Source organism: Genypterus blacodes, unplaced genomic scaffold, assembly GCF_046128005.1.
Source record: "Genypterus blacodes isolate CSIRO-AG114 ecotype Tasmania unplaced genomic scaffold, CSIRO-AGI_Gbla_v1 ptg000120l_1, whole genome shotgun sequence".
NCBI classification, from domain to species: Eukaryota; Metazoa; Chordata; class Actinopteri; order Ophidiiformes; family Ophidiidae; genus Genypterus; species Genypterus blacodes.
The window spans coordinates 2,783,885-2,796,096 of NW_027466923.1; the positions used below are offsets into that span (position 1 = coordinate 2,783,885).

General features: G+C 44.9%; 3 protein-coding genes across 3 annotated transcripts; 1 reads left to right on the top strand and 2 right to left on the bottom strand.

Annotated features, from left to right (window-relative positions):
- Nucleotides 1–10: 10 nt before the first annotated feature.
- On the bottom strand, nucleotides 11–2,620 carry LOC143010057 (peroxiredoxin-6-like). Its single transcript, XM_076162199.1, has 5 exons — nucleotides 2,446–2,620; nucleotides 1,546–1,702; nucleotides 1,236–1,385; nucleotides 663–809; nucleotides 11–525 (listed from the first exon to the last, which is right to left on the bottom strand). The coding sequence occupies exons 1-5, from the start codon at nucleotides 2,535–2,537 to the stop codon at nucleotides 397–399; spliced, it is 675 nt and encodes a 224-aa protein (XP_076018314.1). The 5' UTR covers nucleotides 2,538–2,620; the 3' UTR covers nucleotides 11–396.
- A 713-nt stretch (nucleotides 2,621–3,333) lies between these two features.
- LOC143010170 (polyisoprenoid diphosphate/phosphate phosphohydrolase PLPP6-like) lies at nucleotides 3,334–5,073 on the top strand. Its single transcript, XM_076162374.1, has 2 exons — nucleotides 3,334–3,717; nucleotides 4,515–5,073. Exons 1-2 carry the CDS (start codon nucleotides 3,339–3,341, stop codon nucleotides 4,931–4,933), a joined length of 798 nt encoding a protein of 265 aa, XP_076018489.1. The 5' UTR covers nucleotides 3,334–3,338; the 3' UTR covers nucleotides 4,934–5,073.
- A 1,214-nt stretch (nucleotides 5,074–6,287) lies between these two features.
- LOC143010176 (myocilin-like) lies at nucleotides 6,288–8,458 on the bottom strand. The gene is made up of 3 exons (XM_076162383.1): nucleotides 7,969–8,458; nucleotides 7,355–7,459; nucleotides 6,288–7,099 (listed from the first exon to the last, which is right to left on the bottom strand). Exons 1-3 carry the CDS (start codon nucleotides 8,456–8,458, stop codon nucleotides 6,288–6,290), a joined length of 1,407 nt encoding a protein of 468 aa, XP_076018498.1.
- Between the last annotated feature and the right edge of the window lie 3,754 nt (nucleotides 8,459–12,212).

A 12,212-nucleotide genomic window follows, 5' to 3' on the forward strand; every position in this document is an offset into this window, starting at 1 on the left:
AGAACTCAATGTGTTGGTATATTTAATTAAGTGGGGCACATTAATAGTTAAACACCAGTCACTGATGGTTCCTATTCTCATGTGATCACTGATGTTCATGTTTAGTGTGTAAGGGGTAACTGAAACCCTTTTGCCATATAGGATATTAAAGTAAATTACAGAATTCAGCACTTCAGCAACCGCAAAATTTCCGAGTAGATTAGATTTGGGATTTTTTTAATTAATGAAGCTGTATAAATTAACAAAGTAAAATTTGCCTGGAAATTTTGAGGAGCCACTAATGTCCGTCCTCGTCCTCATCCTCGTCCAGCAGTGATTCACAGCGTTACCTCCGGCTCAGGTAGAGGATCGTGGTTGAGGAGTGCAGGTAGAGTTGAGTATCATCTGTCTCTGTGTTTATGGATGCGGTGTGTAGCGCAGGTACTTCTTCCCAGAGGGCAGATCTTTGGTGTAGACCCCAGATGGGAACAATGAGGCAGCCTCCTCTTCAGACATGCTGGGAGGGATCATTACACAGTCTCCAGGCTGGAGGGGGAGGGGGACAGACAAATCCTGTTTCTGGAGCTCTACAGTCATTTACTCTTCCTAATTCTCACCTACAATGATCCAGTATTTCTCAAGCGCCTGCTGTTATAAGTGTTGCATATTGTGTTTCGGCGTACCTGCCAGTCAACAGGTGTAGATACACGTTTCCCTGCTGTAAGCTGGAGCGAGTCCACAACCCGCAAGATCTCATCAAAGTTACGTCCTGTGGTGGCGGGATAGAGCAGTGACAGTTTGAGCCTCTTGTCTGGTCCAATGATGAACACCTACGCACGCACACACACACACACACACACAGACACACAGACAGATGGAGGAAGAGAGGGTGAGGCCAAGACATCACAGAAGCTACATTTGGCACAGAAATGATAGTGGATCAGGCTTGAAGGCTGAGAGAGAGAGAGTGACTGAGGAGGCTGTGTCTCATTTCTTAGGATGAGTCCTTGAAGGATGCAGCCTTTGTCCTCCTCTGTCCAGCAGAGGGCATTAGGCTTAGTGCTGGAGATGAGATAGCCTCCATCCAACCTACGTCATTGCCTGCATCATTAACTTCTCACAGACTATTGGCCATAAGAACTTATCATTTAAATCACATAATCTGGTATAAAAATGTGTGCTGTCTTCAAATGACACCCTCAGAGAGAAGAGACACTAGCAAGACAGGGAGAGAATGAGAGAACGAGACCACTCACACAGCGGGCAGTTAGGGGCACGCCGTCCTTGTCCTTCTCGTCTGGGTCCAGCATGCCCAGGGCCACAGCTAAGTCCCGTTTCTTGTCCGTTATGATGGGAAAGGGCAGCGAGCAGCAGTCAGACTCCTCACTGTTGTAAGCCAGGATGTCCTAGTTAGTACAGAGACACAAGAAGGCACATAGTCAAATCAGTGCAGTGCCACATCAGAGCAGAAGATACCACTTCTATACTGTCCACATTCTAGTTGAAGGCCCTCCAAACCCCCCCTCCACACACCGACTCATCAAAGAAACAGGCTGGCGATCCCACCTTAGTCCAGCCGTTGTGATCCTCCAGGTCGTCGATGGACAGGGCGATCATTTTGACATTCCGATCAGTGAACTCCTGGGAGAGTCTGGCGGCTCGCCCCAGCTCTGTGGTGCAGACGGGGGTGTAGTCTCTGGGGTGGGAGAACAGGATCCCCCATCTGGGAGAAGAGAAGGTGGAAGTTACCGACCCTGTTTCCTTCGTGTGATAGTTTGAGCTCGAGGTTAGTTAAAGTTGCTGCTGACAGGATGTGACATACGTGTCAGTCGGATGATGTCGGCGATGTCTTCTTGAGGTCATAATGTGTTGCTACATCAAGTCGATGGAAGTCTACAGACCTACTAAACTTCCTGCCCCTTTTACTGGATTATAGCCCTCAAGTTGTGACGAGAAGCATCTAGAGTCAATTTTGGTTTGAGAGACATCTTTACACAGCAGGCCTGTGAATCTATTCAAAAGGTTTCTTATTACTGATCAGTGGGGATGAACTTTATAGGATCAATGATTATTTTATTTTCAACAAAATTTTATTTTATTCCACTTTCCTGAGAATCTAAGTTTTGTTTTGGATTTGTACTTTTATTTGACAGTTTTATCTCCCCACTTTAATATTAAAATAAATCATTCCTGTCTTAAAGCAGTATTTATTTAGATCTTTACACATAGATGGGTTGCAGCTGCGTCTTTGTAGGAGTCAGAAAACCTGATTTATGTGAACTAAAATTGTAACAACATGTTGTTGTCGAGACATTAGAGGTAGTTGTTTATACTTGTACATTGCTGTTGTAGGTTGGATTGGTATACGATCGTTATAATAACATTACCAGCCTCATCATGTCTACAAAGCAGAAGCCAGCAGAAACAGGAACTATCTCCGTTGAAAGTCTGTGAAACTTTACTTACGAATCAGCGAGAAATTCGTGTAACTTGATGTTTCCATCGGTGGTCTCAGCCTCGAAATCGGGGAACACTTGTCCGAGAAGCAGCCCGGGCATGTCTGCGGTGATGATGGAGGTGTCTGTGTGTGGAGCGGTGGCTCTGGTGTCACACAGAAGCGGCGCTGCAGGAGGAAGATACTTCCTCCTCTTTCACAGCCTTCTATATTTACACAATCAGTGGAACTATCTCACGACAAGTCTGATGGTTGACTGCTTGTGTTGTTTTCCTCAATCGATGCAAAACAAAGCAATTCATCAGTTCTCTCAAGAATTTGCCAAGCTCGATCATGACGTCACTGTACAATAAGGTTATTTTAACATTACTACTCTGCTAAAGTGAATTCTGAGCGATTTGCACCTTTTCTGGCTAGAATTCTTATGTTTTTGTGACGTAAAGTCAACGAAATTGACAGTTTTGGCAACACACACAATCATAATCATAATCAATAACAAAACAGCAGCCGAGTTAACAGTCAATAATAATCATGCTGCCCAGAAACTTTTACACGCACAAAGCAGGAAAAACACTACATGCTCACGTTTCCATGACACCCCATGATGCGCTTGATCTTATATTACCTTTGATCGTCACAAAACTTCGGTTGATAAAAAGTCCAAGAAGAATTATGATACAAAACACAAAACAAACCACATTACTTTGGACTTACACACCTCATAACTAATATTTTGGGTTAATTAGCAGGATAACTTGTGTGTTCTGTGAGTCACGTGGCCAGATCAGCTCAGCAGTTTAGAGGAGTTCAACCACAAGTTTGGAGAGGGATGTGTTGCGTCTGAGCGCTTTAGTGGCCACAGGTGGTCGACAAATGAACAGATTATTAAAGCACTCAAGCCAAAATGTCCACACCAATGTCCAGAAGGAATAGTTGCCGTGGAGGTGGAACCCGGCCGTCAGCTGAGAACCACGTCCGGCGGCGCGGCTCCAACAACAACAACAACAACAACTGCTCCTACTTCTCCTCTGAAGACTTCTCGGTCAGCCTGAGCCAGCCTATATTGGCTATAACGCTGAGGTTTCTGCTGGCGATCGATCTGTGGCTGTCCAAGCGGGTTGGAGTGTGTGCGTGTGAGGAGTCACCGTGGGGCAGCATTCGGCCCCTGGTCAGGCTGGTGGAGCTCTCCGGCCATGTCATCCCTTGGCTCATTGGCACTTTGTACTCTTTGCTCCGCGGGGAAACGGCGGAGGAACGTGAGATCATGCTGAATCTGACCCTGGGTGAGTTTGTGTCTCAAATAATAATCACTTTAGCAACAATTAACGTTCTGTTCATCAGGAGGCCCGGATGCGTTTAGACTAGAATCCTGCCTGCAACAAATTATGAGTAGATGTGTTTAAGTCCATGTGCACGTTTTGAAATCAAGCTACAATGATCAGATTACACTTATCTTATTATAATTATGTATTATTATTTATTATTAGTTAGGGGTGGATAGACGATCAACACGTACACTTGTGAGATCTGTTCAAAGTTGACTAATGTCACCTGTTTATGATGTATTATAACTAAACACAACTCTGCAAAGAAGCTGCATGACTGTAATAAAGCACGAGTGGGTGAATACTTTGTTTTGTTTGTCTCTGCGCCCCCCGTGACCGTGAAACAGCCGCAGATCAACGCCATGGAAAGTTTCCTCCTCTGAGCCCCAGCTGGTCCCTGCTCACTGACAGACATGCACGCGACCTGATGCTATAGCTGCTTTGTATATTTAACTTTTTTTTTATACTGTATTCGTTGACAGACATATTGGGGAACAGATTATCTGATGTTATAACGCGCCGTGTTGAAATAGCAGAGCTATTCTAGACGCGTTTATGGATGTGATCAGAGGAGAGCTGCTGAAAATTTTCCGAGAGAGGTTCTCAAACTGTGTGTCGGGTGCCATCAGCCGCACTTGACCTGTTGCTATGCTTAAATGTATCAGAGAATTTCGCCAGACATTCAAAATAATTGATTATTACACAATTACAGGTGAAATTGAAACTCTTCTGATCTCTTGTCTCCTTCATCACAGCTCTCCTGATGGATCTGCTGCTGGTCAGACTCGTGAAGACGTTGGTCCATCGTCGGAGGCCTGTTCAGATCCGCTTGGACATCTTTTCCACCTTCTTTGTGGAGCGTTACTCTTTTCCCTCAGGTCACGCCACGCGGGCGGCTATGTGCGCCCGGTTCCTCCTGGCCCAGTTTGTGTACACAGCCTCTACGCGTATCCTGGTTGTGGGCTGGGCGGCTCTGGTCAGTCTGTCCCGGCTGCTGCTCGCCAGACAGTATGTGACGGATGTGGGCTTTGGCTTGGCCATGGGCTACTGTCAGTACAGCTTGGTTGAGAAGTTGTGGGTGACTCAAGACTGTCTGCAGGATATTCTGCTCCTGAGACTGGGAGAGAGACTCAACAGGGTTTACAGTGGATTCTGGATGACAGATTGGCAGTAGTTCTTTTTGTAACGAGAGGGCTGTGCGGGGAAAATGTCCAGCATGAGCATGAGCGTGGGCGCGTGTGCCTGTGTGTGTAAAGGTCACTACGCCTTTATTTCAGCGTGTTTTGTATGAACTGTATTTAGTGGTGTTTTTCATTTTGAAGGTTATTTGCACAATGGTATGCATGGACTTCAACTCACAGTTCTGTAACCAAATTAGCCTTTTTAAATGTGGTAATTAAAGAAAAGCACTTATCTTGGCAAGATCAGCGAGTGAGGTTGTGGCTGAATATGAAAGTGCGAGGTTTGAAAATGACACTGACTTAAGGTTTCTGTTTCAGTTTGCTGTGCCCACACTACACACACACACACACACTGTGTGGCAATGATCTGAGCTGTTACAATCCACAGTGGGCCCAACGTCCCACTGGAACTGTCCATGCCAGTGAAGGTTCCAACCGTCACTGAAATATTTGGTTCTTCACTGGCTTCAGGCAAATCCTCCAGGGTTGTTGGTACATTATTAAAGCTGTTAGATTCAACTGTTAGTGGAGTTGCAAGGTCTGCATGCATCATGTAGGTGCAGCCATTTACCCACAGAGGGCAGCACATAACAAGAATAGAGCAACAAAGGGGCAACAAGGGGGCTTAATGTTCCATAAAGGCAACAAGTACATCATTTGTACTCTTGATAAATATGAATATATTTAAGAAATGAGTGATGGTCACATGTACATTCTTGTGTTAGACCTGTAGACTCTTATACTGTAGTGTACACACACACAGAGTTCATAGCTCAGTTAGAGAAGAGCAGAGGAAGTCTTCAGCTGTGACTCTGTTGCAGCATGGCTGTGGTGAAGGAGGGGCTTCACACAGCTCACCGTTATGAATTCCCCATTGCATCATCTCTTCAGTCTCAGTCTCTTCAGTGTGTGTGTGTGTGTGTGTGTGTGTGTTTCCATATGAATCCACATAAATTCACATATGCACTATACGGTTGTGTGGCAGAACGTTTATGTCTCATTCATTGACACAACGTTTGCACCAAGTGTTTTTCTAAATCTTTTTTATTGATAACTTAAATAACATAAGCATTTAAGAACAGGTAACAAAAATATTGCACAATATTAAATAGAAAACATGAATACTGTGTTTACTGAGTTAGATCATAGCTACATTGATCTGCTTTATGAAGATTTCTGTGCCGCCACAATACAGCACATCTTATTTACAAATGGTAATAGAAAAAACAGATTGTCAATTCTAAAATACACACAAGAATACACACAATTGTTGTTTTAGTAATAGTTTAAATGGTGATATTTTGTATCAGCACTGTGTATCACAGTCCAGTAAACATCAGTCCCTCCTTAGCTGCTGCTGCTGCTGCTGCGGCTCAGCCTGCCCAGCCTGATGTCATAAGTGACCATGTGGAAGTTGTCCCATGCGTACAGCTTCTTCTGGGCGTGGTTGTAGTCCACCATGCTGTTGTAGCGGTACTTGTTCTTGAAGGGCACGGAGACAGCCTGGCCCACGCCGGTAGCTGTATCAAAGATGTAGTTGATGGTTGTGTTGGGTGCGGTGTAGCTGGCCACCGTGTACAAACGACCGCAAACCATGAAAGCATTGGCCACGGTGATCTTCCGAATGTTGGTCTCCCAGCTCTTCTTCACCTCCAGGCTCTCTGGGTCCAGCTGGGAAATCACAATAGCACCCTTTGCCTTGCTTGTACTGTAGATGGCCCACAGCCCCTGCTCGTCTGCTGCGAGGTCGATGTCGGTGTAGCCGCCCCAGGAGTACGGGTACTGACCGTGGAAGCCAGCATGTGGCAGGTCCAGACGCGACGCCAGGCTCTCAGAGGCCAAGTCGTAGCGCATCAAGGTACGGCTGCGTCTGCGCTGGTAGTAGAGGGAGCCGCGGTACAGAGTCGCCCCTGTGCTCTCCACAGGCTCGGGCAGGACCAGGACCTTCAAAGGGAAGCCACGAGTGAACTGATCCATGTCTTCATAAGCAAAGAGCTGGCGGATATCTTTGCCCACTGTGTCAATGCGCCACACCGTCTTGTTGGTGAAATGCGGACCCTTTGGTTCAGGGTCCTGCAGCCACACTCCATACTTCCCGTTGATACCGTCAGCCTTTTTGTGTAACACAGGATCGCCCACTGACAGAAGATCTCCACAGCCTGTAGACAGAAAGAGACTCTTACTGCGCTGCCACCAATCTCCTTACAAGGCCACGAGACTTGAACCCAGTCCACTGTGAGCCCCGGGCCAGCAGGGTTTCTTTCATCTGCAGCCCAGGTTGGCTGAGAGCAACTTCTAATACTAAGTGGAAGCAATTGGCTACATGGTAGGATAGAAAATCTCTCACACTTTGCACTAAACTGACTTAATTTACATGTAAGCAGCAGCAGACATCTGTGTCATCCAAACCGTACCTGTGACGTTGTTACTTCCTTCAGGAATGAGGTGGGACGCTGGGACTTCTGTCACCTCTGCTTTCATCTCCTGGTACGCACCATTACCCAAACTATATGCAGGGTCTGAGAGAGATCAAATGAAAGAGAAATAGCGCATTAAGATGAATTACATTTCAAACTGAAAGAAGAGGACAAAATGGACTGTAAATGTGAAAGGAGTCAGCCCCTCACACACACACACAACATCAAAGCCTAAGTGCTGAGTTTATTTACCTCCGGAGCTCAGCGGGTTCTGCTACAACCCTGTTATTGCTCTCCTGAAAATGATCACGCACCTTTAAACACACATGCATGACTGACAAAGCTGTAAAGGAGACGTCTGCGTTGTAAATTCCAATCCCCTTACTCATCCTAAGACAGCTAACTGCAACCTGACCTGTAGCCCCCGGACTTTTCATAGCCTTCCCCAGCCATGCAGACTGTAATAGAGAAACTAAAATGCACATCCTGTTTCTTATCAGATCCAACAACAGAGAGAAACTTGAGCTATAATCATTTGTTGATCTCCCTAAAAGTGAAAGTGATATTTGTTTAATTTGTGGTGGCTTCTCCTTAGGTGCTGCTGTACGTACCGCTGGCAGGTCTCTTGTTGTTGTCATGTTGGGGGCCCTCAGCTGTGAGGGTCTGCAGGCAGGGTTTCTTCCTGAGGGTCTCTGCCTCCTGGCTCAGCTCGGCCACGCTCCTCTGCAGCTCCTGGATCTGCAGGCTCAGACGTTCCTTCTCCTGCTGCAGCTGGTTTCTCTCGGCTGTAACCTGGGAGAAAGCCAGCCGGAGATCCCCTTCACCGTCGGCTTCGGCTCGGGGCCCGCCGTCGCCCTCTTTGCCCGCTATCAGCCGACTGACCAAAGCCTCTAGCAGGGTGAGTCGCGACAGGACTCCCTCCATCTCTGACTTCCCATTGTTCCCCGGGCAGGTGATCTCCTTTGGACTGGCGACAGTGAAGGTGTACTGGCAGCGTCCGTTGTGATCATTGGAGAGGTTAAGTGCGGCTTGGTCCTCACCGTGGCTCTCAGTGACCAGACTTAAGCAAGACAGGCACAGGATGGACACTTGGAACCACATATTGAGCTGATCTTCTGGTGTGGCGAATTTAACAAGGATTTAACTCTTTATTCCCCTCTTCAATTTCAAGTTTCTGTATCTTTTCTTGATGTGGCGAGTCTTCTTTCCCTCTTGGAGATCTGCGGTCAGTGCAGGTCAGTGTCTGAATCCCAGCAATGCTGACAGTAGGATATTTATACAGTGAACTGTCAGAGGGTGGGAGGGGACGAGGAGAGTGGCAGGGAGCAGAATAGCTGGAGGGGGGGTGTGAGTCCACATGTTTGGTGGTGGGGGGGCATTCTGAAAGGGACAAACAACATGAAGTACCGCTGTGAAAAAAAGAGGAGAAGCACTTTTTAATGTTTGTTATTTTCCTGTGGAGAGTTTTTTCCGTGGCGTCTCAGCAGTTGGTCTGTCTCTGCAGGTTGTTTTGACTGGGCAGCATCTTTTCGTGTGTCTAGTCAATGTCAGCTGTTTACGAAAAGGAAAGCTGCTGTACTGTTTACTTCCTCCTCTACCACTATGTGATTAACTGCAAAGCCAATATCAGAGGACTTTATGAGGTGGATAAGGCGTCAGATTGGAGCTGCAGGGAGAGTGTGTGTCTGATGTTTGTCTGGTTGGATTTATAGCAGGTCCCGGAATCTGCAGGCATTGTTTACCAACTGGGCTCGACAGCAAGCAATCCTGGTTCACCAGAGCACCTGAGGGCTCACCGGCTCTCTCTTCCACGCAACACAGCTGGGCAGGATGTCTGGCACAGGAGGACTGGCTGGCTGTCTGGCTGTCTGGCTGTGAGGATGGAGATGTGGTGCAGTTGCCCTTTCTTTCTTCCAACTAAACCCATACTTTCCTCAAGCACCACATTGCACAACATTAATTAATTTTGACCTTTGATAATGGGTTTTCATCCGTCTCTCTCCATGTGATATGTCTGAGACTCAGTCTGGTTCTGTGAACAGCTCAGTAGACAGACAGAAGAGAGGGGAAATAGCAAATACAGTATATCACAGGAGTTCCACACACTGTTGCCCAGTGTAGTTATGTGAAAAACATTCATCTGGTCTCTTAGGGGCTGAAGGCCAATAGAAGCTGTCTTGAGTTGGTAGCGCTTCCTCTTGTGCTCCTTTGCAACATCCTTTTTATTTGTCTTTCCATCCACATGTCTCCCCCGACCTTTCTGACCTTTACCAAATGCTTAATGTTAATACAGACGACACAGAATGATCTCCCACACATCTGTGTTTAGTTCCACAAGATCATTCTGCTGCCTAGTTAACCTGTCCAGTTTACGGCTCATGGAAAGTCACCAGTACCTCATAACGCTTTCACCGCTGAGGTGTGTTTTTCTTACATAACATCATGAGTCAGGCAGCCTGTAAAAATGAGTCCCGACTCCTCAATCAGCCCCAAAGCGAATAGAGGAACACAATGTGCACACAACATCTACAGGGAATGGTGCTTTGCAGCAGCATGACCGGGAGCCAGGACTCCATGCGTACCTGCTTAAATGCTCAACACAAGAATGCACATCTTGAGCTACAAAGCACTTTTTAATGATGATGCTCTTACATTATGTTATAGTCATTTGGCTGCTGTTGAGTTCTGGTGTTTACAAAATGTGGATTATTGGATTTAGATTACTATTTCTTCTTGATGACTTTCTTATTTTTGTATTTAATATTATTTTACTGTATGCACATTGCAGTGAATCTGATATCTGAGTGCAGTTTGTGATTAGGACTAAGAATGTAAATAGTGATGTCATTAGTTGAAGAAAGAGTAGAAACAGTATGGTTATTTTGGCAGTAATTTCAAACATTCTGAAAGCTTTATCCCAGAAGTCTTTGGCAATGTAGGGTTTCCACTGTGCTGAATTCTGAAGGGACATATTACTGCTGCATTTGTCTGAATACATTACATAATATGCAAAAGGAAAATGAGGCAGGATTGTCAGGGACAGATGGAAAACAGCACTGATAAGGCAGAACAGTATGACTGGTGAAACAGGAGAGAAATGTGGAAAAGGAAAGGTTTCTGAGTATAATTTGACCATACATTTAGAAGTGAAGTCTCATATTGAGTCATTCAGGTAATGACAAGTGATTTTCCAATGACTGATCAAGATTACTTTGAACTAACACCCACTTGGAACAATTGCTGCCAGCCACACATGTACAGGTGTGAAGTGTTGCATAAGACACATTTACATGAGCGCGAGTCTGGCACAGTGATGTGGAGATGAAGAAGGTGAGGCAGAGACAAGAAGGCAGTCAGTCATCTTGAATAGAACCAGAACCCATCTGAACATCCTGCATATGTGACAGCCTAACACTCCAATGTGTGAGTCAGAGGAGTGTCCTGAAATAAAATAAAATAAAATAAAATAAAATAAAATAAAATAAAATAAGATGAAATAAGATAAAATAAGATAAAATAAGATAAGGTAAGATAAGGTAAGATAAGGTAAAAATAAAATAAGATAAAATGAAATGAGATCAAATTAAATAAGATAAAATAGAATAGAATAGAATGAAATAAAATAAAATAAAATACAACAAAACAATGCAACCTCTTCAAACACATAATTGATTATAAATGGCTGAAAATGGAGAAGAGGGGGAGAGTAAAATTATAAAAAAAGGTTTCAAATGATACCCATCAGGTGTTTATGTGTGAAAGGCACAGAGAGTGTGAGACCATCTGGATAGTTTGCTTTATTTGTGATGTACCTGCTGATGCTTCAATGAGTCATTAGGCTTGACTCATGCTGCTGGGAAGTGCTGCGTGCTTATGACATGTGGAGTGTTTGATAAATGGGCCCTCGTGGGGTCAGCACAACTTGTTTTTAGTTGATCATTAAAAATGGTCTCCTGTCTGCTGTGGCTGTGACTGTATAATTACAGTACATTACACATAGAGACAGACAGACACACACACACACACACACACATTGGCCTCACACAGTAGGTGTTGTTTGGTTTCTGAGTGCTGCATACAGGTGTTACACCCAGAGGTTCACATTACAACAACAAGCAGACTCGCATGACAGCAGCACATCACAGTCACACTTGCGTCATCATGATTCATGCAATCATCATTATCACTCTGTATTCACCCAGTTATTGATTATTGTAACTATTGTATTGTGATTTCGACCATGAAACATATCTGCAGCTTCACGGTTGCAGATTTGATTGGTTGAGAATGTTCTCTGTTAGTGATACAACTCAATATTTTGTGTCAGTTAGTTCTTTTCCCATCTCTGCTCTGGCACACATGGTCATGGTCAATTTGGTCTTTTCAGTCTTTTCAAAAGCGTTGTTGGCAGTTTGGAGTTAATGGCAGATGTGGGCAGAAAGTAACATTAGCCACTGGAGCCGATGAGTCACATGAATTGGTTTAACACTCCGATGAAAGGCTGCAGCGAGCATACTAAGACATCTCAATGCAAAAACTCCACATTATGACAGATAAAACCTCAGATAATAATGGAACAATCTAGATGTTTGTCTGCAAAAGCATCTGTATATTTGACAAGATGACCCATAATCAGAGTGCATGTCTCTGCTTTTTCAAACATGACATCATCTAAACACACAGTGTAAAAATAATGGAATTCCTGCTCATTGTAATTCCAGTCATATCTCCTCACAGCGGCGGCGCCCTCTAGCCACACCTTTCTGTGAGTGTGTGTTTATGGGATTCCAGAGGTTTTAACCCGTACATTTAAGAGTTACAGTAAATTCCTCTTTTCTTACTTGCAACACAAACT

Coding starts and splice junctions, on each gene's coding strand:
- LOC143010057 (XM_076162199.1), bottom strand. CDS start 2,537: ATGCCCGGGCTGCTTCTCGGACAAGTGTTCCCCGATTTCGAGGCTGAG. Junction 1,703..2,445: donor CACGAATTTCTCGCTGATTC/GTAAGTAAAGTT, acceptor CTCTTCTCCCAG/ATGGGGGATCCTGTTCTCCC. Junction 810..1,235: donor TGCCCCTAACTGCCCGCTGT/GTGAGTGGTCTC, acceptor GTGCGTGCGTAG/GTGTTCATCATTGGACCAGA.
- LOC143010170 (XM_076162374.1), top strand. CDS start 3,339: ATGTCCACACCAATGTCCAGAAGGAATAGTTGCCGTGGAGGTGGAACC. Junction 3,718..4,514: donor CATGCTGAATCTGACCCTGG/GTGAGTTTGTGT, acceptor CCTTCATCACAG/CTCTCCTGATGGATCTGCTG.
- LOC143010176 (XM_076162383.1), bottom strand. CDS start 8,458: ATGTGGTTCCAAGTGTCCATCCTGTGCCTGTCTTGCTTAAGTCTGGTC. Junction 7,460..7,968: donor CAACAAGAGACCTGCCAGCG/GTACGTACAGCA, acceptor GATCTCTCTCAG/ACCCTGCATATAGTTTGGGT. Junction 7,100..7,354: donor AGGAAGTAACAACGTCACAG/GTACGGTTTGGA, acceptor TTCTGTCTACAG/GCTGTGGAGATCTTCTGTCA.